This window comes from Bombina bombina, chromosome 4 (assembly GCF_027579735.1).
Source record: "Bombina bombina isolate aBomBom1 chromosome 4, aBomBom1.pri, whole genome shotgun sequence".
NCBI classification, from domain to species: domain Eukaryota; kingdom Metazoa; phylum Chordata; class Amphibia; order Anura; family Bombinatoridae; genus Bombina; species Bombina bombina.
Genome location: NC_069502.1, coordinates 656,951,940 through 656,976,175, shown reverse-complemented (window position 1 = coordinate 656,976,175; position 24,236 = coordinate 656,951,940). Strand labels below are relative to the sequence as shown.

At 36.7% G+C, this 24,236-nt stretch overlaps 1 protein-coding gene across 1 annotated transcript in view; it reads left to right on the top strand.

The window, feature by feature from the left end:
* NKAIN2 (sodium/potassium transporting ATPase interacting 2) overlaps nucleotides 1–24,236 on the top strand; it is a 987,696-nt gene that overhangs the window by 944,444 nt on the left and 19,016 nt on the right. The window contains exon 7 of the mRNA XM_053712142.1: nucleotides 3,414–3,472. Coding sequence (XP_053568117.1) covers nucleotides 3,414–3,453 — 40 coding nt within the window. The 3' untranslated portion in view covers nucleotides 3,454–3,472. The remainder of the gene's footprint in view (nucleotides 1–3,413; nucleotides 3,473–24,236) is intronic.

Below are 24,236 nucleotides of genomic sequence, written 5' to 3'. Positions count from 1 at the left end.
GGAAGATATATGAAGGGATTATAAGGGATTTATATTGATGAGCATATTCGTGTAAACAAGATTATGAGTTTAAATCAGCAAGGTTTTATGAGAAATAGATCATGTCAAATTAATCTAATTAGATTCTATGAGGAAGTAAGTAAAAATATAGATAAAGGGGAATCAGTTGATGTGATACACTTAGATTTTGCAAAGGTGTTTGATACAGTGCCACAAGAGCGATTACTGCACAAAATTAAGGGACTGGGAATAGCTGAAAATGTTAGCTCATAAATAAATAACTGGATAAAAGATAGGGAGCTACGAGTAGTAGTGAATGGATCATACTCAGATTGGACAAAGGTCATCAGTGAAGTCCCCCAGGGATAAGTACTGGGCCCTGTTCTTTTTAATATTTGTATAAATGACTTTGAGCAAGGATTAAATAGCGACATCTCTATTTTTGCAGATGATACTAAGTTAAGTAAGGTCATTAGGTTAGAGCAGGATTAACTTTTGCTACAAAGGGATCTGCAAAAATTAGAAGTATGGGCAGGTAAATAGAAAATTACATTTAATACGAGAAAATGCAAGGTTCTACATTTTTTAAGTAAAAATAAGCAGGCAATTTATTATTTAAATGGGACAAGACTTAGCCAAACAGAGGAGGAAAGGGATTTGGGAGTAGTAATAGATAACAAGCTAAAGATGGGTGCACAATGCAGGGCAGTGGCTTCAAAGGCTAATAAGATACTAGTATGTATTAAAAGAGGCATTGATTCAAGGGAGGAAAGTATAATTCTGTCACTATATAAATCCCTGGTAAGACCTCACTTTGAGTATGGAGTGCAGTCAGGGATAGGCACAGACAAAGGCTGTGGCGGACATTTTCCAAAGTACAGACCTTAGTGAAGGACACCAAGGTATATTTGAATTTAAAAACATTATTTTATAGTGCTTGGTGTTATTATACTGATGCAAATACAACTGATCCCATAACTAGCCCTCCTCTGGCTATACCCATGAGCCAGTGTCACTACTGTGTCATTATATAGTGCTGGGTGTTATTATACTGATGCAGATACCACTGATCCTATAACCAGCCCTCTTCTGGCTATACCCATGAGCCAGTGTCACTACTGTGTCATTATATAGTGCTGGGTGTTATTATACTGATGCAGATACCACTGATCCTATAACCAGCCCTCCACTGGCTATACCCATGTGCCAGTGTCACTACTGTGTCATTATATAGCACTGGGTATTATGCTGATGCAGATACTACTGACCCTATAACCAGCCCTTGTCTGGCTATACGCATGTGCCAGTGTCACTACTGTGTCTTTATATAGAGCTGGGTGTTATTATACAGATGCAGATACACATCCAGTATTCCATACCTTATCACCCAATTTTGCTAGCAGTCTCTTGACAAACTACTAACTTTATTCACGCTACATTTTTTTTTCTTCCTATTATTTAATCAGAATGAAAATATACTAAGTTTGTGGTGGACACTGCAGGGGCTAATCACGGACACCAGCGTCTGTGTACGGACACCTTGCCTATCCCTGAGTGCAGTTCTGGGGACCGCTCACAAAACTAGATACTGTAGAACTGGAAAAAGTTCAGAGAAGGGCCACAAAGCTTGTAAGGAAGGGAATGGAGAATTTAAGCTATGAGGAGAGGCTAGCCAAACTGGGTCTGTTTTCTTTAGAAAAAAGGTGCTTGAGAGGTGACATGATTACTTTATATAAATATATTCAAGGCCCATATACAGAGATGGCAGAAGCTCTGTTTATTCCAAGAAAATTGTTTGTGACAAGAGCTCACAATTTAAGGTTGGAGGAAAGGAGATTTAATCTCCTGCAACGGAAACGTTTTTTCACGGTAAGAACAATAAAATTATGGAACTCATTACTAAAGGAGGTAGTGAATGCTAATACCATAGATACATTTAAAAATTGTTTGGATACATTTCTGTCTAGAAACAAAAATCATGGATATGATTGCTTGTATTAAATTGGTCACCTTTTAGTTGGATTATTTAAGCTTAACTGGAGCTTTTTGTAAATATTTTATATTTGTATAGGTTGAACTCGATGGACTTCGGTCTTTTTTCAACCTCATCTACTATGTAAATATTATTAATATTTTTTATATTTCTGTAAGTGAAGAACATTGGAATGTTAAATCTGTACAGTACATAATTGTACAGTAAAACATAAATACATATGTACACATATCTATACATATATATATACATACATACACATATTTAGACATGTGTATGTATGTATCTCTATGTTAAAGCCCCTTGCAGTCCTTTATTTTCAAACACCTTATACCATACATCTTTGAGCCCTTATATCTTTGTATTAATACTTTTTAAAATAATTTTTATCAGATAGTGTTTATATGAGTGTAACTTTGCTTTTAAGTGTATTTATGTTGGGTTTAGTGCAATTTGTTTTTATTCCCCTACCTTTTACGCAAGCTCTCAAGATGAGTGTAAATCGCAATTGCGATACAGCGAACTCATTTACTTTTAACTGATGTGTGTGCTATTTAATGCGTGTACTATTTCAGTCAAGCACAAAAAGCCTGAGAGTGATATTGCTTGCACACAATAGTTAGCACTCCACTCTTTATCTAGCCATAAATAGTTTTACAATCTCTCCACTGATTAATATTTTTGATCTATGTTCTATTTTGTTGAATGAATTTATTTTGAAGTATCTAGTATATAGTCTGTCCTTGTAATCACTTGTCGTTATTTTAAGTATCAAAAAATTGTCATTCTCTTTATTAAAAAAAAAAAAATGAACCACTTCCAATAATTTCTAATTAAATTCCATTAATATTACTGGGTAGGTTGTTTATATTTTTGGAATTACACAAAGTGAAATATATACTGTGGTGGTGGCACATATGGGTAAAATATGTTTTGCATTCTTTTTATTTATTTTAAAAGACATTGCTCACCTAAGAGATGCAATGATGCTTACAGAATTTGTTTTGAGTATTGCTGACTTTAATTGTATTTATCAGGGCTCTAATCTGATTTTCATCCATTTAAAGGCATTCCGGTCTCATATAAATACTCATAATATGACACTTATCTGCATGGCCTGACTACGCGTTCTGCACCTGTTTTATAATTTGTGTCTATTTCCTCAGTCTACATTATTAAAGTAACCTGTTATTGTCAATTTAGGTGCCAAAGAAATCTCAAATTTACTACCATTTAAAACATGTGACATGGCATGACATCTATTAAATGTATATATCTGTCCATAATTTTAAGGGGACATTGCACTGAAATGTTTTCTTTGACTCAAAAAAGTAATTTCAAAATGTATTAGAGTGTTTATTTTTTTGTGGGGATGGGGATTTGAATATTCTTGTGCTCAATAAACCATATTTCTTGTCAGGCTTACAGAGGTGTGTCCCTCTCTGACAATACAGCTGTAGGAGTTACCCCTATCATCCAGTGAGTATTAATACCACAGTATCATTTATGCTCAGACATGCATTTCCTGTTAATTTCATTATTAACAGATTTTACTCAAAGAGACATTAAACACTAAATACATCTCATAAATATCCCTTTAATCATGGTTGCCGCCATTTTGGAACCTAGGTTATACTGAAGGTATCTGAAAGAGGTTTGCTGCACATGTACAGATGAGTCAGCTGTCAGATGCAGTGAAAGCTAGATTTCAACATGGCATCACCCAATACTAGAGTGAGGCGGGAAATAACCTCAATACTATGCTTACATGAAGTATTTAGATCTAAATTACAAGTGGAGTGATAATTTGTTAGTGCTGTTGATCACTAACGGCGCTAAAGTTAATCAATAGTGGGTCTATGTATGAGCTGGTATTACAAGTTGAAAGTAAAAAGTTATCATTCAAGCAAAATACTTTGAAACACTAAGATCTAGAGGTCAGATTGAAATATATATTTAAAAATAAAAAGAAGGCCATAGTATTTTTATTAAAAACACATACATATTAAAAATTATTAAAAATGATATTGCATATTTCAAGGTATTTGACTGGGAAGGGCCTAAAAGTGTGTTTGTGTATAAATTTATATATATAATACAGAGGGAAGGTACAGCACTGTTCAAGTCACCCTCAAAAGTCTTTAACCTAGTGCACGAGGACTGGCAGGTCCTACATGCATGATTAAGGGCTTTGTAGGCCCGAAACATAGCTGTGTGTCTTTCTTGTCACTTGAATAAAGGATCATTTCCTTGAAGAAACAGTGCTGGGACTTTTCTTTGTATTTGAACTTAACCCATAACTTTCAACTATCATTAGTGCTCCACTTGTAATCTGTGCCTTAGTGTTTAATGTCCCTTTGTCATGAAAAAATATATTTATTATGTTTAATTGTGTTTCTTTCATATGCATGGTTAATTTTTTTTATTGATTTTTTTTGTCGTACAACATCCATTTATACAGGTATTATTATATTATTCTCATAATCTACCTTTACAGCAGAAATTAACTGGGATTGGTTAAACTGAAGGATGATGGAGCTGTACATTGGCTGTTCTCTATAACACAATGCAAATTTACTGATTGCACTTGTAAATTAAATATAACTGTACTGTGTGACTTTAAGAATTATAAAATCCAAAATCCTATTTTTATATTCACAAAGATATTATATAAATATGATCACTGTAAATCTTACTATAGTGAACTAAAGTATTTCCCAGAACTCACATCTACCTCCACCATTATGGGCTTTGTGTCTTTTTATTGCACATGTTCTTTGATTTATTCTTGCAACAGTATGCCCAAAAGCTGCATCTCAAATATGGTGTAGCAGTTCTTGTGATCAACACTAGACTAATAATTTTGTTTTCCTCCAGCCTATATACATCCCGTGTAACATGCTATGACAGATTTCCTAGGTACTATATCTCATTGAACAGCTATGCTAAACCTGTTTTTACAATTTATCCTCAATGGCACACCACAAAGTGATCTGAATTGCTTATTTCATCAAAAGACTTAGCTATATATTACATTAACTGTATTCACAAACGAGAACATTGCAGATGCACCTACATAAATTCAAAATTGCAGCAATAAATAATTTTGTTACTAGAGTCTTTGTGCAAATAAATTAGATCCTGCTTATCAAAGATCCTGTACTTATTTACTTAGATACATGTTATATGAGGTAGCTCATTTCAGATTTTGTTATTGGCTCAAATTTTAGCAAGAGTTTTTCTATTTCTAATCTTATTGGACAATTAGACATGTTTTTTTTTTTTTACAGGAGACTACAATAAAAAAAACATATATTTATATAATAATTGTTCAATATAAATGCATTAGATTTCCCTTTTAAATTAAATATGCATTGTATTTATTTTAACTTAAAGGGACAGTAAAGTCAAATTTAAACTTACATGGGTTAGACAGAGCATAGTTTTTTAAACAACATTTTATTATCTTTCTATCATCACTTTTGCCTAGTTTTCTTGGTATCCTCTACTAAAGAGTAATCCTATGTGATCTCAGGACTGTGCACGTGTCTTTAGCCATCTGGTAGTAGTGTTTGCAACAACGTTTAAAGTAATATTATACATAGTTGCAAACACAGCTGCCTAGAATTCTGCAGACACTCTACGGTAGCAGTGGATAACTATGTATAACATTGCTATAAACAATGTAGCAAGCACAACTGCCAGATGGCTAAAGACACTTGCACACTTCCGAGCTCACCTACAATTCCTCTTGTAAGCAAAACTGATAATAGAAGTAAATTGAGACGTTGTTTAAAAGTGCGTGCTCTATCTGAATCATAAATGTTTAATATTTGACTTTACTGTCCATTTAACTCCTTAAGGCTTAACTACCAGGATGCAGCTACTAAGTCACAGGGTACTTTGCTCAGCGTGCCCTGTTGACATAGTAGCTACCTTCTGCCTCATGCCTCATGCTGCTGTGCCAGCTGTTAGCTCTGATAGCACAAGGCATCTCCCTTCATATGTTAAGGGAGTGCTGATCATGCTCCTATTATCATATCAAAGTAGATTGTCAGACTGTTACAGAAAGTCACTGTTTGTAACAATCTCTGTTGGTGTCAGTGGGAGGGAAGGTGGGAAGTCGGTGGGTGGCCCAGCAGCGAAGGGTGGAGGTAGTGGGAGTGACCCTATGAAGGGAGAGGGAGGGATGGAATGGTGCATTATGGAAAAGGTGTGAGGGAGGGGGTCACTTAGTGCCAATAGGTTGGAGTGAGGGGAGGGGCAACCGCTACACTATAGAAAGTTTTGAAAACAAATAGTAAATATTACAAAAAACAAACAAACCCTTCAAACTAGGTATTGGTGGACAGCTGCCGTACCTAAGATGGTGGCATCTAGTGAGAGTTAAAGAGATGTTTGGGTGTATCAGGGAGGTGTTGGTTGAGCAGGGTTCCCTACACTCAAGCTTTGATTTTTTTTTTTTTATTAAAAAAAATTACTATAACTATGAAGTGAAGCACAAAACAGAGGGGCGCCTCATGTGTAGGTCAACCATCAAAAGATGCACAAAGTGTAATAGCCAAAGCCAAAAGGGGTACTCACATTTGGCAATAGCACACCATTGTGCTTGTAGTAGCAGGCTGATATCTATGGGTGTATCAGCTCACCCTCTCTCCTCGTCTGGTGGTATCAACTGGATTTCAGACTAGATACAAGTTTTACATCCGTGTGACGCTTCAAAGGAAGATAATAAGGTGCTAGCACTATGTTTGAGTATAAAATGGTTTATTAACAACACATTTAAAAACAAAAGTAGTGAGTGAAATAGGGGGGGTCCAAGTGTTGCCCCCTATCTGCAATGTGTTTCTCGGCTATAACTACCTTTTTATCAGGCATCTAGCACCTTGCACCATTCAGTATTATTTAAACAATTTCTTAACCAATGGGCAAACATACCGCCCATTTTGGGCGTACTGAATAAACATCAGTTTATAATCAAACGGTCATGGTTCATTGTTATCTTCCTGAAGCTTCAAAGCATATATACACAGAATTTACAAAAAAACATTTCCCTATTATTTACGCAGCTCATTATCTATTACTAAGTGTGTTTATGTAAACACACAATTTGTAAAAACATTTACATATTATTGACACATCCCATGTCGATACGACCCAGCTGCCTGAGTTTAATGTTGAGTAAATGAACTAATAATGTGTTAATAAATGGTTGTGTAAGATAAGTGTGATGTATTTTGCTAAGTGTGTGTGAAGCTACATGTATTTTGGTAATAAGATCTAAGAAAGAGGGTAGGTTTGTTTATGTGACAATCAAATCAAGCACAATACAAATCAACACTATTAATATAAACAATGATCATGATAACATCACAGAACATTGAGATTTATATCAAGACAAGATAGGGATATATGTGTGGGAGGATCACTAGAACAATTTGGCTTAACATTAAACTCAGACAGCAGGGTCATATCGACATGGGATGTGTCAATAATATGTAATAGATAATGAGCTGTGTAAATAATAGGGAAATGTTTTTTTTTAAATTGTGTGTATATATGCTTTGACGCTTCAGGAAGATAACAATTAATCATGACCATTTAATTATCAACATATGTTTATTCTGTACGCCCAAAAGGGGCGGTATGTTTGCCCATTGGTTAAGAAATTATTTAAATAATACTGAATGGTGTAAGGTGCTAGATACCTGATGAAACGGCAGTTATAGTCGAGAAACGCTTTGCAGGTAGGGGGCAACACTTGGACCCCCTATTTCACTCACTGCTTTTGTTTTTAAATGTGTTGTTTTTAATAAACCATTTTATACTCGAACATAGTGCTAGCACCTTATTACTTTCCTTTGGAGCGTCACACGGATGTGAGCCTTGTATCCAGTCTGAAATCCAGTTGATACCACAAGACGAGGAGAGAGGGTGAGCTGATACACCCAAAGATATCAGCCTGCTACTACAAGCACATTGGTGTGTTATTGCCAAATGTGAGTACCCCTTTTGGCTTTGGCTATTACACTTTGTGCATCTTTTGTTTGGTTAAACTACACATGAGGCGCCCCTCTGTTTTATGCTTCACTTCAAAGTTCTGTTCAGCGTCATCTGAGAGGAGGGGAGCAGTCAACATTACCCTGTGACCTGTGGGAGTGCTCATATACCTTGAACAGTGCATAGCACTGACCCTATTTTGGGACTATTATCTTAATATAAATGGACATATATCCTTTATCGTTAAAAAGTACTGGCCCTATTGCAAGTAGGTTTGTATGATATATTAACCTATAACCCTTGTTTTATTCTGTGCGTCCCCTTTTTCTTTTGATTTTAGTGAACTACTATAACTAAACTGCATACTGGCAGACTCTATGCCAGTACCTAAGATGGTGGTGTCCAGTGGGGGTTGAGGGAGGGAAGAGAGCTGTTTGGGAGGGATCAGGTATGGAATAGGGGTTGGGAGGTGTCAGACGGAAGGGAATTCTCTACACTACAGTGAAAATTAACCTTACAAGCTACCTGATTGTAAATTCCCGGTCCTTAAGGGGTTATCCTTTACAATAATTCCCTGCTTTAGTGGAAACACTCAAAGTTTTATGTAGACAAAATGAGCAGATGATAATATAATAAACCCTGTGAAGGGGAGACCCTTTCAAAATGAACAAGCCCCCTTGTGTAGGAAAAACAAACAAACAATGTAGTTGTAATTGCTTGAAATTACCCTCAACTCAAGGCCCTTGTTACAGATAGCCTGGTGTGTCTGTAGCCTTTTGGGAGACCACTTTCCTGGGCTCAATGTGATCAACCGTCGTTAGCTTGGAGCCGCTCCGCTCCCACAAGGTGTCAGCTTGGTATACTAAGGGCATGTTTTGTTTCTGTACATGTAACCGTTTTTAGAAGGATCAATAAAATAATATTTTAACTGCTACTCTGGACTTTGAGTTCTACTTACCAAATGAGCAGATGAGCTATACTGTTTTGTAGCACTTTACCATTAACATGCACCGCATACATATCACTTATACATGGCACTGCATACAAATCATCAATACATGGCACTGCATACATGTCATTAATACATGACACTGCATACATATCAGCATACATATCACTAATACATGGTATTGCATGCATGTCATTAATACATGGCATTGCATACATATCATTAATACATGGCACTGCATACATATCACTAATGGAACTGCATACATATCACTAATACATGCAACTGCATACATATCATTAATACATGGCACTGCATACATATAATTAATACATGATATTGCATACATGTCATTAATACATGGCACTGCATATATATCAGCATACATATCACTAATACATGGCATTGCATACATGTCATTAATACATGGCATTGCATACATTTCATACATGGCATTGCATACATATCAGCATACATATCACTAATACATGGCATTGCATACATGTTATTAATACATGGCATTGCATACATATCATTAATACATGGCACTGCATACATATCAGCATACATATCACTAATACATGGCACTGCATACATATCAATACATGGCACTGCATACATATCAGCATACATATCACTAATACATGGCACTGCATACATATCACAAATACATGGCACTGCATACATATCATTAATGGTATTGCATACATATCAGCATACATATCACTAATACATGACACTGCACACATATCATTAATACATGGCACTGCATACATATCATTAATACATGGCACTGCATACATATCACAAATACATGGCACTGCATACATATCATTAATACATGGCACTGCATACATATCACTGATACATGGCACTGCACACATATCATTAATACATGGCACTGCATACATATCACAAATACATGGCACTGCATACATATCATTAATACATGGCACTGCATACATATCAGCATACATATCACTAATACATGGCATTGCATACATATCATTAAAACATGGCACTGCATACATATCATTAATACATGGCATTGCATAAATATCATTAATACATGGCACTGCATACATATCAGCATACATATCACTAATACATGGCATTGCATACATGTCATTAATACATGGCATTGCATGCATATCATTAATACATGGCACTGCATACATATCACTAATGGAACTGCATACATATCACTAATACATGACATTGCATACATATCATTAATACATGGCACTGCATACACATCACTAATGGAACTGCATACATATCACTAATACATGGCACTGCATACATATCATTAATACATGGCACTGCATACATATCAGCATACATATCACTAATACATGGCACTGCATACACATCACTAATGGAACTGCATACATATCACTAATACATGGCATTGCATACATATCATTAATACATGGCACTGCATACACATCACTAATGGAACTGCATACATATCACTAATACATGGCACTGCATACATATCATTAATTCATGGCACTGCATACATATCAGCATACATATCACTAATACATGGCACTGCATACATATCACTAATACATGGCACTGCATACATATCATTAATACATGGCACTTCATACATATCACTAATGGAACTGCATATATATCACTAATACATGGCACTGCATACATATAATTAATACATGACATTGCATACATGTCATTAATACATGGCACTGCATACATATCACTAATACATGGCACTGCATACATATCACTAATACATGGCACTGCATATATCATTAATACATAGCACTGCATACACATCATTAATGGAACTGCATACATATCACTAATACATGGCACTGCATATATATCATTAATGCATGGCACTTCATACATATCACTAATACATGGCACTGCATACATATCATTAATACATGGCACTGCATACATATTATTAATACATGGCACTGCATACATATCACTAATACATGGCACTGCATACATATCACTAATACATGGCACTGCATACATATCACTAATACATGGCACTGCATATATCATTAATACATGACACTTTAACCCCTTCACTGCTGGGAATTTTAGAAGTGTGTTGCACTGCTGCAATTAGAGGCCTTCTAATTGCCAAAACAATGGCAAAGCCATGCATGCCTGCTTTGTGAACAAAGGGGGATCGCAGATCATGATTGCACACACGGTATGTAAATAATTTCAGTGAGAAACCTAAAGTTTGTTAATATATATATATTTAGCAGCAAGAAATGGGTGGCAAGAAATATGCCAGAATATATATATATATATATATATATATATATATATATATATATGTATATATATATATATATATATATATATATATATATATATCGTTTAGATAAATAAAATAAAAACAAGGCTCTATTTCTGTTTAAATGGAGAGAGAACAAAAATGCTAAAAATTCTGGCCTAGATTTAGAGTTCGGCGGTAGCCGTCAAAACCTGCGTTAGAGGCTCCTAACGCTGGTTTTGGCCGCCCGCTGGTATTTGGAGTCAGTGATTAAAGGGTCTAACGCTCACTTTTCAGCCGCGACTTTTCCATACCGCAGATCCCCCTACGCCATTTGCGTAGCCTATCTTTTCAATGGGATCTTCCTAACGCTGGTATTTAGAGTCGTTTCTGCAGTGAGCGTTAGAGCTCTAACGACAAGATTCCAGCCGCCTGAAAATAGCAGGAGTTAAGAGCTTTCTGGCTAACGCCAGTTTATAAAGCTCTTAACTACTGTACCCTAAAGTACACTAACACCCATAAACTACCTATGTACCCCTAAACCGAGGTCCCCCCACATCGCCGCCACTCGATTAAAATTTTTAACCCCTAATCTGCCGACCGCCACCTACGTTATACTTATGTACCCCTAATCTGCTGCCCCTAACACCGCCGACCCCTGTATTATATCTATTAACCCCTAACTTGCCCCCCACAACGTCGCCGCAAGCTACTTAAAATAATTAACCCCTAATCTTCCGACCGCAAATCGCCGCCACCTACGTTATCCCTATGTACCCCTAATCTGCTACCCCTAACATCGCCGACCCCTATGTTATATTTATTAACCCCTAATCTGCCCCCCTCAACGTCGCCGACACCTACCTACACTTATTAACCCCTAATCTGCCGAGCGGACCTGAGCGCTACTATAATAAAGTTATTAACCCCTAATCCGCCTCACTAACCCTATCATAAATAGTATTAACCCCTAATCTGCCCTCCCTAACATCGCCGACACCTACCTTCAATTATTAACCCCTAATCTGCCGACCGGAGCTCACCGCTATTCTAATAAATGTATTAACCCCTAAAGCTAAGTCTAACCCTAACACTAACACCCCCCTAAGTTAAATATAATTTTTATCTAACGAAATAAATTAACTCTTATTAAATAAATGATTCCTATTTAAAGCTAAATACTTACCTGTAAAATAAATCCTAATATAGCTACAATATAAATTATAATTATATTATAGCTATTTTAGGATTAATATTTATTTTACAGGCAACTTTGTAATTATTTTAACCAGGTACAATAGCTATTAAATAGTTAAGAACTATTTAATAGTTACCTAGTTAAAATAATAACAAATTTACCTGTAAAATAAATCCTAACCTAAGATATAATTAAACCTAACACTACCCTATCAATAAAATAATTAAATAAACTACCTACAATTACCTACAATTAACCTAACACTACACTATCAATAAATTAATTAAACACAATTGCTACAAATAAATACAATTAAATAAACTATCTAAAGTACAAAAAATAAAAAAGAACTAAGTTACAGAAAATAATAAAATATTTACAAACATAAGAAAAATATTACAACAATTTTAAACTAATTACACCTACTCTAAGCCCCCTAATAAAATAACAAAGCCCCCCAAAATAAAAAATTCCCTACCCTATTCTAAAATACAAATATTACAAGCTCTTTTACCTTACCAGCCCTGAACAGGGCCCTTTGCGGGGCATGCCCCAAGAATTTCAGCTCTTTTGCCTGTAAAAAAAAACATACAATACCCCCCCCCCAACATTACAACCCACCACCCACATACCCCTAATCTAACCCAAACCCCCCTTAAATAAACCTAACACTACCCCCCTGATGATCTTCCTACCTTGTCTTCACCATGCCAGGTTCACCGATCCGTCCTGGCTCCAAGATCTTCATCCAACCCAAGCGGGGGCTAGACATCCACTGAAGAAGTCCAGAAGAGGGTCCAAAGTCTTCCTCCTATCCGGCAAGAAGAGGACATCCGGACCGGCAAACATCTTCTCCAAGCGGCATCTTCTATCTTCTTCCATCCGATGACGACCGGCTCCATCTTGAAGACCTCCAGCGCGGATCCATCCTCTTCTTCCGACGACTAGACGACGAATGACGGTTCCTTTAAGGGACGTCATCCAAGATGGCGTCCCTCGAATTCCGATTGGCTGATAGGATTCTATCAGCCAATCGGAATTAAGGTAGGAATTTTCTGATTGGCTGATGGAATCAGCCAATCAGAATATAGTTCAATCCGATTGGCTGATCCAATCAGCCAATCAGATTGAGCTCGCATTCTATTGGCTGATCGGAACAGCCAATAGAATGCGAGCTCAATCTGATTGGCTGATTGGATCAGCCAATCGGATTGAACTATATTCTGATTGGCTGATTCCATCAGCCAATCAGAAAATTCCTACCTTAATTCCGATTGGCTGATAGAATCCTATCAGCCAATCGGAATTCGAGGGACGCCATCTTGGATGACGTCCCTTAAAGGAACCGTCATTCGTCGTCTAGTCGTCGGAAGAAGAGGATGGATCCGCGCTGGAGGTCTTCAAGATGGAGCCGGTCGTCATCGGATGGAAGAAGATAGAAGATGCCGCTTGGAGAAGATGTTTGCCGGTCCGGATGTCCTCTTCTTGCCGGATAGGAGGAAGACTTTGGACCCTCTTCTGGACTTCTTCAGTGGATGTCTAGCCCCCGCTTGGGTTGGATGAAGATCTTGGAGCCAGGACGGATCGGTGAACCTGGCATGGTGAAGACAAGGTAGGAAGATCATCAGGGGGGTAGTGTTAGGTTTATTTAAGGGGGGTTTGGGTTAGATTAGGGGTATGTGGGTGGTGGGTTGTAATGTTGGGGGGGGGGTATTGTATGTTTTTTTTTACAGGCAAAAGAGCTGAAATTCTTGGGGCATGCCCCGCAAAGGGCCCTGTTCAGGGCTGGTAAGGTAAAAGAGCTTGTAATATTTGTATTTTAGAATAGGGTAGGGAATTTTTTATTTTGGGGGGCTTTGTTATTTTATTAGGGGGCTTAGAGTAGGTGTAATTAGTTTAAAATTGTTGTAATATTTTTCTTATGTTTGTAAATATTTTATTATTTTCTGTAACTTAGTTCTTTTTTATTTTTTGTACTTTAGATAGTTTATTTAATTGTATTTATTTGTAGCAATTGTGTTTAATTAATTTATTGATAGTGTAGTGTTAGGTTAATTGTAGGTAATTGTAGGTAGTTTATTTAATTATTTTATTGATAGGGTAGTGTTAGGTTTAATTATATCTTAGGTTAGGATTTATTTTACAGGTAAATTTGTTATTATTTTAACTAGGTAACTATTAAATAGTTCTTAACTATTTAATAGCTATTGTACCTGGTTAAAATAATTACAAAGTTGCCTGTAAAATAAATATTAATCCTAAAATAGCTATAATATAATTATAATTTATATTGTAGCTATATTAGGATTTATTTTACAGGTAAGTATTTAGCTTTAAATAGGAATCATTTATTTAATAAGAGTTAATTTATTTCGTTAGATAAAAATTATATTTAACTTAGGGGGGTGTTAGTGTTAGGGTTAGACTTAGCTTTAGGGGTTAATACATTTATTAGAATAGCGGTGAGCTCCGGTCGGCAGATTAGGGGTTAATAATTGAAGGTAGGTGTCGGCGATGTTAGGGAGGGCAGATTAGGGGTTAATACTATTTATGATAGGGTTAGTGAGGCGGATTAGGGGTTAATAACTTTATTATAGTAGCGCTCAGGTCCGCTCGGCAGATTAGGGGTTAATAAGTGTAGGCAGGTGTCGGCGACGTTGTGGGGGGCAGATTAGGGGTTAATAAATATAACATAGGGGTCGGCGATGTTAGGGCAGCAGATTAGGGGTACATAGGGATAACGTAGGTGGCGGCGGTTTACGGAGCGGCAGATTAGGGGTTAAAAGTGTTATGCAGGGGTCAGCGATAGCGGGGGCGGCAGATTAGGGGTTAATAAGTGTAAGGTTAGGGGTGTTTAGACTCGGGGTACATGTTAGAGTGTTAGGTGCAGACGTAGGAAGTGTTTCCCCATAGGAAACAATGGGGCTGCGTTAAGAGCTGAACGCTGCTTTTTTGCAGGTGTTAGGTTTTTTTTCAGCTCAAACTGCCCCATTGTTTCCTATGGGAGAATCGTGCACGAGCACGTTTTTGATGCCGGCCGCGTCCGTAAGCAACTCTGGTATCGAGAGTTGCATTTGCGGTAAATATGCTCTACGCTCCTTTTTTGGAGCCTAACGCAGCATTTGTTTGAACTCTCGATACCAGAGTTAAATTTATGGTGCGGCCAGAAAAAAACCCGCGGAGCGTTAACAGCCCTTTTACCGCCGAACTCCAAATCTAGGCCTCTGTTTTTTGGGCAAGTTTTTCTCTGAAATTCCCGGTCCTTAAGGGGTTAAAGTTATTAAGCAAATTTACACAAGGTTACAAGTTGAAATCCAGTTTTGAAAAATGTAATCTTGCCAATAGTTTAGCTGAATCTAACAGATTAAAATAAAAGTAATGTTGTTTTTATGTAGAAATAGCTAGAGAAAGGGGGAAGCTATAGGAAAGTATTGCAATCAGAGAAAGGGAGTGTTTAACTGCATTATACAAGTATCACTAAAGAAAGCATAGAAAATGCATTTTTGTACACGTCTCACATTTAAATTAAAATCAGACTACAATAACAATATTAAAGGGTATGGATTTCAAAATTACAAAAATTTTGCAATGCAATGGAAATAAAAATTCTTCTTTTTTAACATCTGATTGACACACACACTAGCACTGGAGACTGTGTAAGCACAGGGAATAGAACAACACATCTTAGTGTTAAAAAAATATATAAGCAGTTTTATTTATTTATTTAACTGCTGGTTTATGCTCACCGCTCACTAACAGACAGCGCTGGTATTACGGGTTTTTACAAACCCGGCGTTAACCGCAAAAAAGTGAGCGAAGAGCAAAATTTTGCTCCACATCTCACCTGAATACCAGCGCTGCTTACGCTAGCGGTGAGCTGTTAAAACGTGCTTGTGCACGATTTCCCCATAGGAATCAATGGGGGAGAGCCGGCTGAAAAATAGCAGCGTAAAGCCCCTAACGCAGCCCCATTGATTCCTATGGGGAAATACATTTATGTCTACACCTAACACCCTAACATGAACCCCGAGTCTAAACACCCCTAATCTTACACTTATTAACCCCTAATCTGCCACCCCCAACATCGCCGACACCTGCATTATATTTATTAACCCCTAATCTGCCACCCCCAATGTTGCCACCACCTACCTACACTTATTAATCACTAATCTGCCGCCCCCAACACCGCCGCCACAATAATAAAGTTATTATCCCCTAAACCTAAGTCTAACCCTAACCCTAACACCCCCTAACTTAAATATAATTTAAATAAATATAAATAAAATAACTATCATTAACTAAATTATTCCTATTTAAAACTAAATACTTACCTATAAAATAAACCCTAAGCTAGCTACAATATAACTAATAGTTACATTGTAGCTATTTTAGGATTTATTTTTATTTTACAGGCAAACTTTGTATTTATTTGAACTAGGTACAATAGTTATTAAATAGTTATTAACTATTTAATAGCTACCTAGCTAAAATAAATACAAATATACCTGTAAAATAAAACCTAACCTAAATTACAATTACACCTAACACTAGACTATAATTAAATTAATTCCCTAAATTAACTACAATTAAAAAACATTATCTAAAGTACGAAAAAAAAGAAACACTAAATTACAGAAAATAATAAAATAATTACAAGTTGTTTAAACTAATTACACCTAATCTAATCCCCCTAATAAAATAAAAAAGCCTACCAAAATAATAAAAATCCCTACCCTATACTAAATTACAAATAGCCCTTTCAAGGGCGTTTTGCAGGGCATTGCCCCAAAGTAATCAGCTCTTTTACCTGTAAAAAAAAAATACAATACCCCCCCAACATTAAAACCCACCACCCACACACCCAACCCTACCCTAAAACCCACCCAATCCCCCCTTAATAAAACCTAACACTAACCCCTTGAAGATCACCCTACCTTGAGACGTCTTCACCCAACCGGGCAGAAGTGGTCCTCCAGACGGGTAGAATTCTATCAGCCATTCGGAAATGAAGGGACGCCATCTTGGATGACGTCACTTAAAGGTACCGTCATTTAGTCATCGGATGAAGACAGAAGAGGATGCTCTGCGTCGGATGTCTTGAAGATGGACCCGCTCCGCTCCGGATGGATGAAGATAGAAGATTCCGCCTGGATGAAGACTTCTGCCCGTCTGGAGGACCTCTTCTTCCCGGCTTGGATGAAGATTTCTGCCCGTCTGGAGGACCACTTCTGCCCGGTTGGGTGAAGACATCTCAAGGTAGGGTGATCTTCAAGGGGTTAGTGTTAGGTTTTATTAAGGGGGGATTGGGTGGGTTTTAGAGTAGGGTTGGGTGTGTGGGTGGTGGGTTTTAATGTTGGGGGGGGTATTGTATTTTTTTTTACAGGTAAAAGAACTGATTACTTTGGAGCAATGCCCCGCAAAAGGCCCTTTTAAGGGCTATTTGTAATTTAGTATAGGGTAGGGATTTTTATTATTTTGGGGGGCTTTTTTATTTTATTAGGGAGATTAGATTAGGTGTAATTAGTTTAAAAAAACTTATAAAAAATGTTTTCCGTACTTTAGATAATGTTATTTAATTGTATTTAATTGTAGTTAATTTAGGGAATTAATTTAATTATAGTGTTGTGTAATTGTAACTTAGGTTAGGTTTTATTTTACAGGTATATTTGTATTTATTTTAGCTAGGTAGCTATTAAATAGTTAATAACTATGTAATAACTATTGTACCTAGTTAAAATAAATACAAAGTTGCCTGTAAAATAAAAATAAACCCTAAGCTAGCTACAATGTAACTATTAGTTATATTGTAGCTAGCTTAGGGTTTATTTTATAGGTAAGTATTTAGTTTTAAATAGGAATTATTTAGTTAATGATAGGAATATTTATTTAGATTTATTTAAATTATATTTAAGTTAGGGGGTGTTAGGGTTACGGTTAGATTTAGGTTTAGGGGTTAATACATTTAATATAGTGGCGGCGACGTTGGGGGCGGCGGATTAGGGGTTAATAAATGTAGGTAGGTGTCGGCGATGCTAGGGACGGCAGATTAGGGGTTAATAAAATGTATCTAGTGTTTGCGAGGCGGGAGTGTGGCGGTTTAGGGGTTAATATATTTATTAAAGTGGTGGCGATGTCCGATTCGGCAGATTAGGGGTTAAAAAATGTAATTTAGTGTTTGCGATGTGGGGGGGCTCGGTTTACGGGTTAATAGGTAGTTTATGGGTGTTAGTGTACTTTTTAGCACCTTAGTTAAGAGTTTTATACTACGGTGTTAGCCCATAAAACTCTTAACTACTGACTTTTAAATGCGGTACCATGCTTGACAGGAGAGGGTGTACTGCTCACTTTTAGGAAGACTCGTAATAACGGCGTTAGGAAAATCCCATTGAAAATATGGGATATGCAATTGACGTAAGTGGATTTGCGGTATTTTCGAGTCGTGGAAAAAAAAGTGAGCGGTACACCTGGGACCTCTCAACGCTGCTTTTTAACCCTAACGCAAGACTCGTAATCTAGGCGATTGTGCTCATGTGATTTGTCTAACTATACAATTCTACTCCTGTTATGCTTTAAAGCTGCCTATATTAGCAATGCACTGGCATGAGGGAGTTTATGTTTAAAACAGATAACAGAAGCAAAAAAATGTATTGTGAAATGTATTTACTTATCCTTTCCAATAATTCCCTTATTCAGTGGAAACACTCAAGGTTTGCTGTAGACAAATGTGCAGATGAGCTATACTGTTTTGTTGCACTTACATTACATTAATACATGGCACTGCATACATATCATTAGTAGTACATGGCACTGCATACATATCACTGATACATGGCACTGCATACAAATCATTAATACATGGCACTGCATACATATCACTAATACATGGCACTGCATACATATCATTATTACATGGCACTGCATACATATTACTAATACATGGCACTGCATACAAATCATTAATACATGGCACTGCATACATATCACTAATACATGGCACTGCACACATATCATTAATACATGGCACTGCATACATATCATTATTACATGGCACTGCATACATATTACTAATACATGGCACTGCATACAAATCATTAATACATGGCACTGCATACATATCACTAATACATGGCACTGCACACATATCATTAATACATGGCACTGCACACATATCATTAATACATGGCACTGCATACATATCACTAATATATGGCACTGCATACATATCATTAATACATGGCACTGCATACATATCATTAATACATGGCACTGCATACATATCACTAATACATGGCACTGCATACATATCATTATTACATGGCACTGCATACATATTACTAATACATGGCACTGCATACAAATCATTAATACATGGCACTGCATACATATCACTAATACATGGCACTGCACACATATCATTAATACATGGCACTGCATACATATCACTAATATATGGCACTGCATACATATCATTAATACATGGCACTGCATACATATCACTAATACATGGCACTGCATACTTATCATTAATACATAGCACTGCATACATATCACTAATACATGGCACTGCATACATATCATTAATACATGGAACTGCATACAAATCATTAATACATGGCACTGCATACATATCACTAATACATGGAACTGCATAAATATCACTAATACATGGCACTGCATACATATTACTAATACATGGAACTGCATACAAATCATTAATAGATGGCACTGCATACATATCACTAATACATGGCACTGCATAAATATCACTAATACATAGGATGATCATATTGCCGCTTTAAAAAGGGACACATATGAAAAATACATATTTCAGGGCTGTTTTCAGGGCTGTTTAAATAATTGTTTTGTATAAGAACCCTGACATATATATATTTTTCATATGTGTCCCTTTTTAAAGCGGCAATATGGTCACCCTACTAATACATGGCACTGCATACATATCATTAATACATGGCACTGCATACATATCACTAATACATGGCACTGCATATATATCATTAATACATGGCACTGCATACATATCACTAATACATGGCACTGCATACATATCACTAATACATGGTACTGCATACATATCACTAATACATGGTACTGCATACATATCACTAATACATGGCACTGCATACATATCATTAATACATGGAACTGCATACATATCACTAATACATGGCACTGCATACATATCATTAATACATGGAACTGCATACAAATCATTAATACATGGCACTGCATACATATCACTAATACATGACACTGCATAAATATCACTAATACATGGCACTGCATACATATTATTAATACATGGAACTGCATACAAATCATTAATACATGGCACTGCATAAATATCACTAATACATGGCACTGCATACATATTACTAATACATAGGGTGATCATATTGCCGCTTTAAAAAGGGACACATATGAAAAATATATATGTCAGGGCTGTTTAAATAAATGTTTTGTATAAGAACCCTGACATGTCAGGGCTGTTTTCAGGGCTGTTTAAATAAATGTTTTGTATAAGAATCCTGACATATATATTTTTCATATGTGTCCCTTTTTAAAGTGGCAATATGGTCACCCTACTAATACATGGCACTGCATACATATCACTAATACATGGTACTGCATACATATCACTAATACATGGCACTGCATACATATCACTAATACATGGTACTGCATACATATCACTAATACATGGAACTGCATACAAATCATTAATACATGGCACTATATACATATCACTAATGCATGGCACTGCATAAATATCACTAATACATGGCACTGTATACATATCACTAATACATAGGGTGACCATATTGCCGCTTTAAAAAGGGACACATATGAAAAATATATATGTCAGGGCTGTTTAAATAAATGTTTTGTATAAGAACCCTGACATATATATTTTTCATATGTGTCCCTTTTTAAAGCGGCAATATGGTCACCCTACTAATACATGGCACTGCATACATATCACTAATACATGGTACTGCATACATATCACTAATACATGGCACTGCATATATATCATTAATACATGGCACTGCATACATATCATTAATACATGGCACTGTATACATATCATTAATACATGGCACTGCATACATATCACTAATACATGGAACTGCATACAAATCATTAATACATGGCACTACATACATATCACTAATGCATGGCACTGCATAAATATCACTAATACATGGCACTGTATACATATCATTAATACATGGCACTGCATACATATCATTAATACATGGCACTGCATACATATCACTAATACATGGAACTGCATACAAATCATTAATACATGGCACTACATACATATCACTAATACATGGCACTGCATAAATATCACTAATACATGGCACTGTATACATATCACTAATACATAGGGTGACCATATTGCCGCTTTAAAAAGGGACACATATGAAAAATATATATGTCAGGGCTGTTTAAATAAATGTTTTGTATAAGAACCCTGACATATATATTTTTCATATGTGTCCCTTTTTAAAGCGGCAATATGGTCACCCTACTAATACATGGCACTGCATACATATCATTAATACATAGCACTGCATACATATCAGTAATACATGGCACTGCATACCCTTTGTGTTTATAAAGTTGGAGCACTACAATTAAATGACAGTTGCACTTATTGCTCAGTAGAAGCCAAGAACATCAAAATATATTATTTCTGTTCTCGCCACTGCCCAGTAATATAACTATTTTAATGCAGATACATGCTATAAATCTCAATGTAAAAGAAGGAAATAAAAATAAATATTTTCTACTCTCTCACAATACTTATTTCTACCTGGTGTAGCTCTCTTTAACATGTGTGGTCACTGCTGGATATATAATACTTATTTGTTTGTGTTTCAAAAGTACTTATGTGCAATCTCATAGTCAAAGATCACCTTACCACAGTGAAGGCCTGATCAGAGAAAGGCAAAACACTTATATATATATATATATATTACTTGCTTTCTGCTAAGTCACTGAAGCACATCTATGAAAATGCAAGAAAATGATATTCATTGTTAGATGAGTGGGGGGTTTTATGCTAGAGTGTATGAGAGTTAAAAGCTTGTACTGACAAACCAAAACAGCCATCAGTATAAGAAGGTATCCTTATTGCAACAACATACAGTTATGACTCAGTCTACTGTAATACAAAACCATCTTGGATGTAACACTTTATTGAGTGATATATTTTAACAATATTCCACAACTAAATCACAAATAATAAGTGTTGGTTGCAGGAAGCGGCATTAAATATCTGCCTAGTTATGAATTACAAGAACATTCCTTTTTTGACAAGATGGACTCAGGAGTTGGATCTCATTCATCTAGGGAGGAAACATCATCAATATTAATATGCACTGGAAGTATCTCTCATATCAATTGCAAAGCAAGTAGGAACTAGGAAGGAATACTATCTGTTATGGCAAAATGACAGGCACAGAGGCAATATCTTAAAAGGACAATATAGTGTGAGGTTTTTACATAGATTCCATATGTGAAAAACCACTAAAGTTTGTGATACTCTTTTTAAAATATTGACAAACTGCAATCCATCCCTTTTATTTAATACACCCAAAACTGAGTTATTTTGTCAGTGATCTAACTATACAGAAGTGCAGTGAACATCCTTTTCACACCTGTGCATAAGCTGTTCCGGAGACCTCCTGCTACCCGCAATGTCAGAAGCAGCAGTCATTAAACAGCTTGTTCTTACACTCTTCACCACCCCGGAGGTGGCAGAGAAACCCCCCAAGCAAGCGATTGACAGACCTTTCTCTCACGTGATTGGTCGTGAGAGAGAAGGGGCAGGCTTTACACTTGAGCGTGTAATGATACATACGGGCAACAGAAGAACAGAATCCGCTGCCTGTATGCCGCAAAGGTGCACAGACAACTTCACAAGTTGAGATCCTTGTCTGTTCACCTAGTATGTTCGTTAAAGGCAAAAATGACCCGCAAAGCAGGAAACAAAAAAGTAGGAAACCAACGGCTAGATTTGGAGTTTTGTCGGTAACGACCCGAAAAACTAACGCCGGCTTTTTTCTGGCCGCACCATAAAAATAACTCTGGTATTGAGAGTCCACAAAAAGGCTGCGTTAGGCTCCAAAAAAGGAGCGTAGAACATTTTTAACGCAGCTTCAACTCTCGATACCAGAGTTGCTTACGCAAGCGGCCAGCCTCAAAAACCTGCTCGTGCACGATTCCCCCATAGGAAACAATGGGGCTGTTTGAGCTGAAAAAAAACCTAACACCTGCAAAAAAGCCGCGTTCAGCTCTTAACGCAGCCCCATTGTTTGCTATGGGGAAACACTTCTACGTCTGCACCTAACACCCTAACATGTACCCCGAGTCTAAACACCCCTAGCCTTACACTTATTAACCCCTAATCTGCCGCCCCAGCTATCGCTGACCCCTGCATATTATTATTAACCCCTAATCTGCCGCTCCGTAAACCGCCGCTACTTACATTATCCCTATGTACCCCTAATCTGCTGCCCTAACATCGCCGACCCCTATATTATATTTATTAACCCCTAATCTGCCCCCCACAACGTCGCCTCCACCTGCCTACACTTATTAACCCCTAATCTGCCGACCGGACCGCACCGCTACTATAATAAAGTTATTAACCCCTAATCCGCCTCACTAACCCTATAATAAATAGTATTAACCCCTAATCTGCCCTCCCTAACATCGCCGACACCTAACTTCAATTATTAACCCCTAATCTGCCGACCCAATCTCGCCGCTATTCTAATAAATGTATTAACCCCTA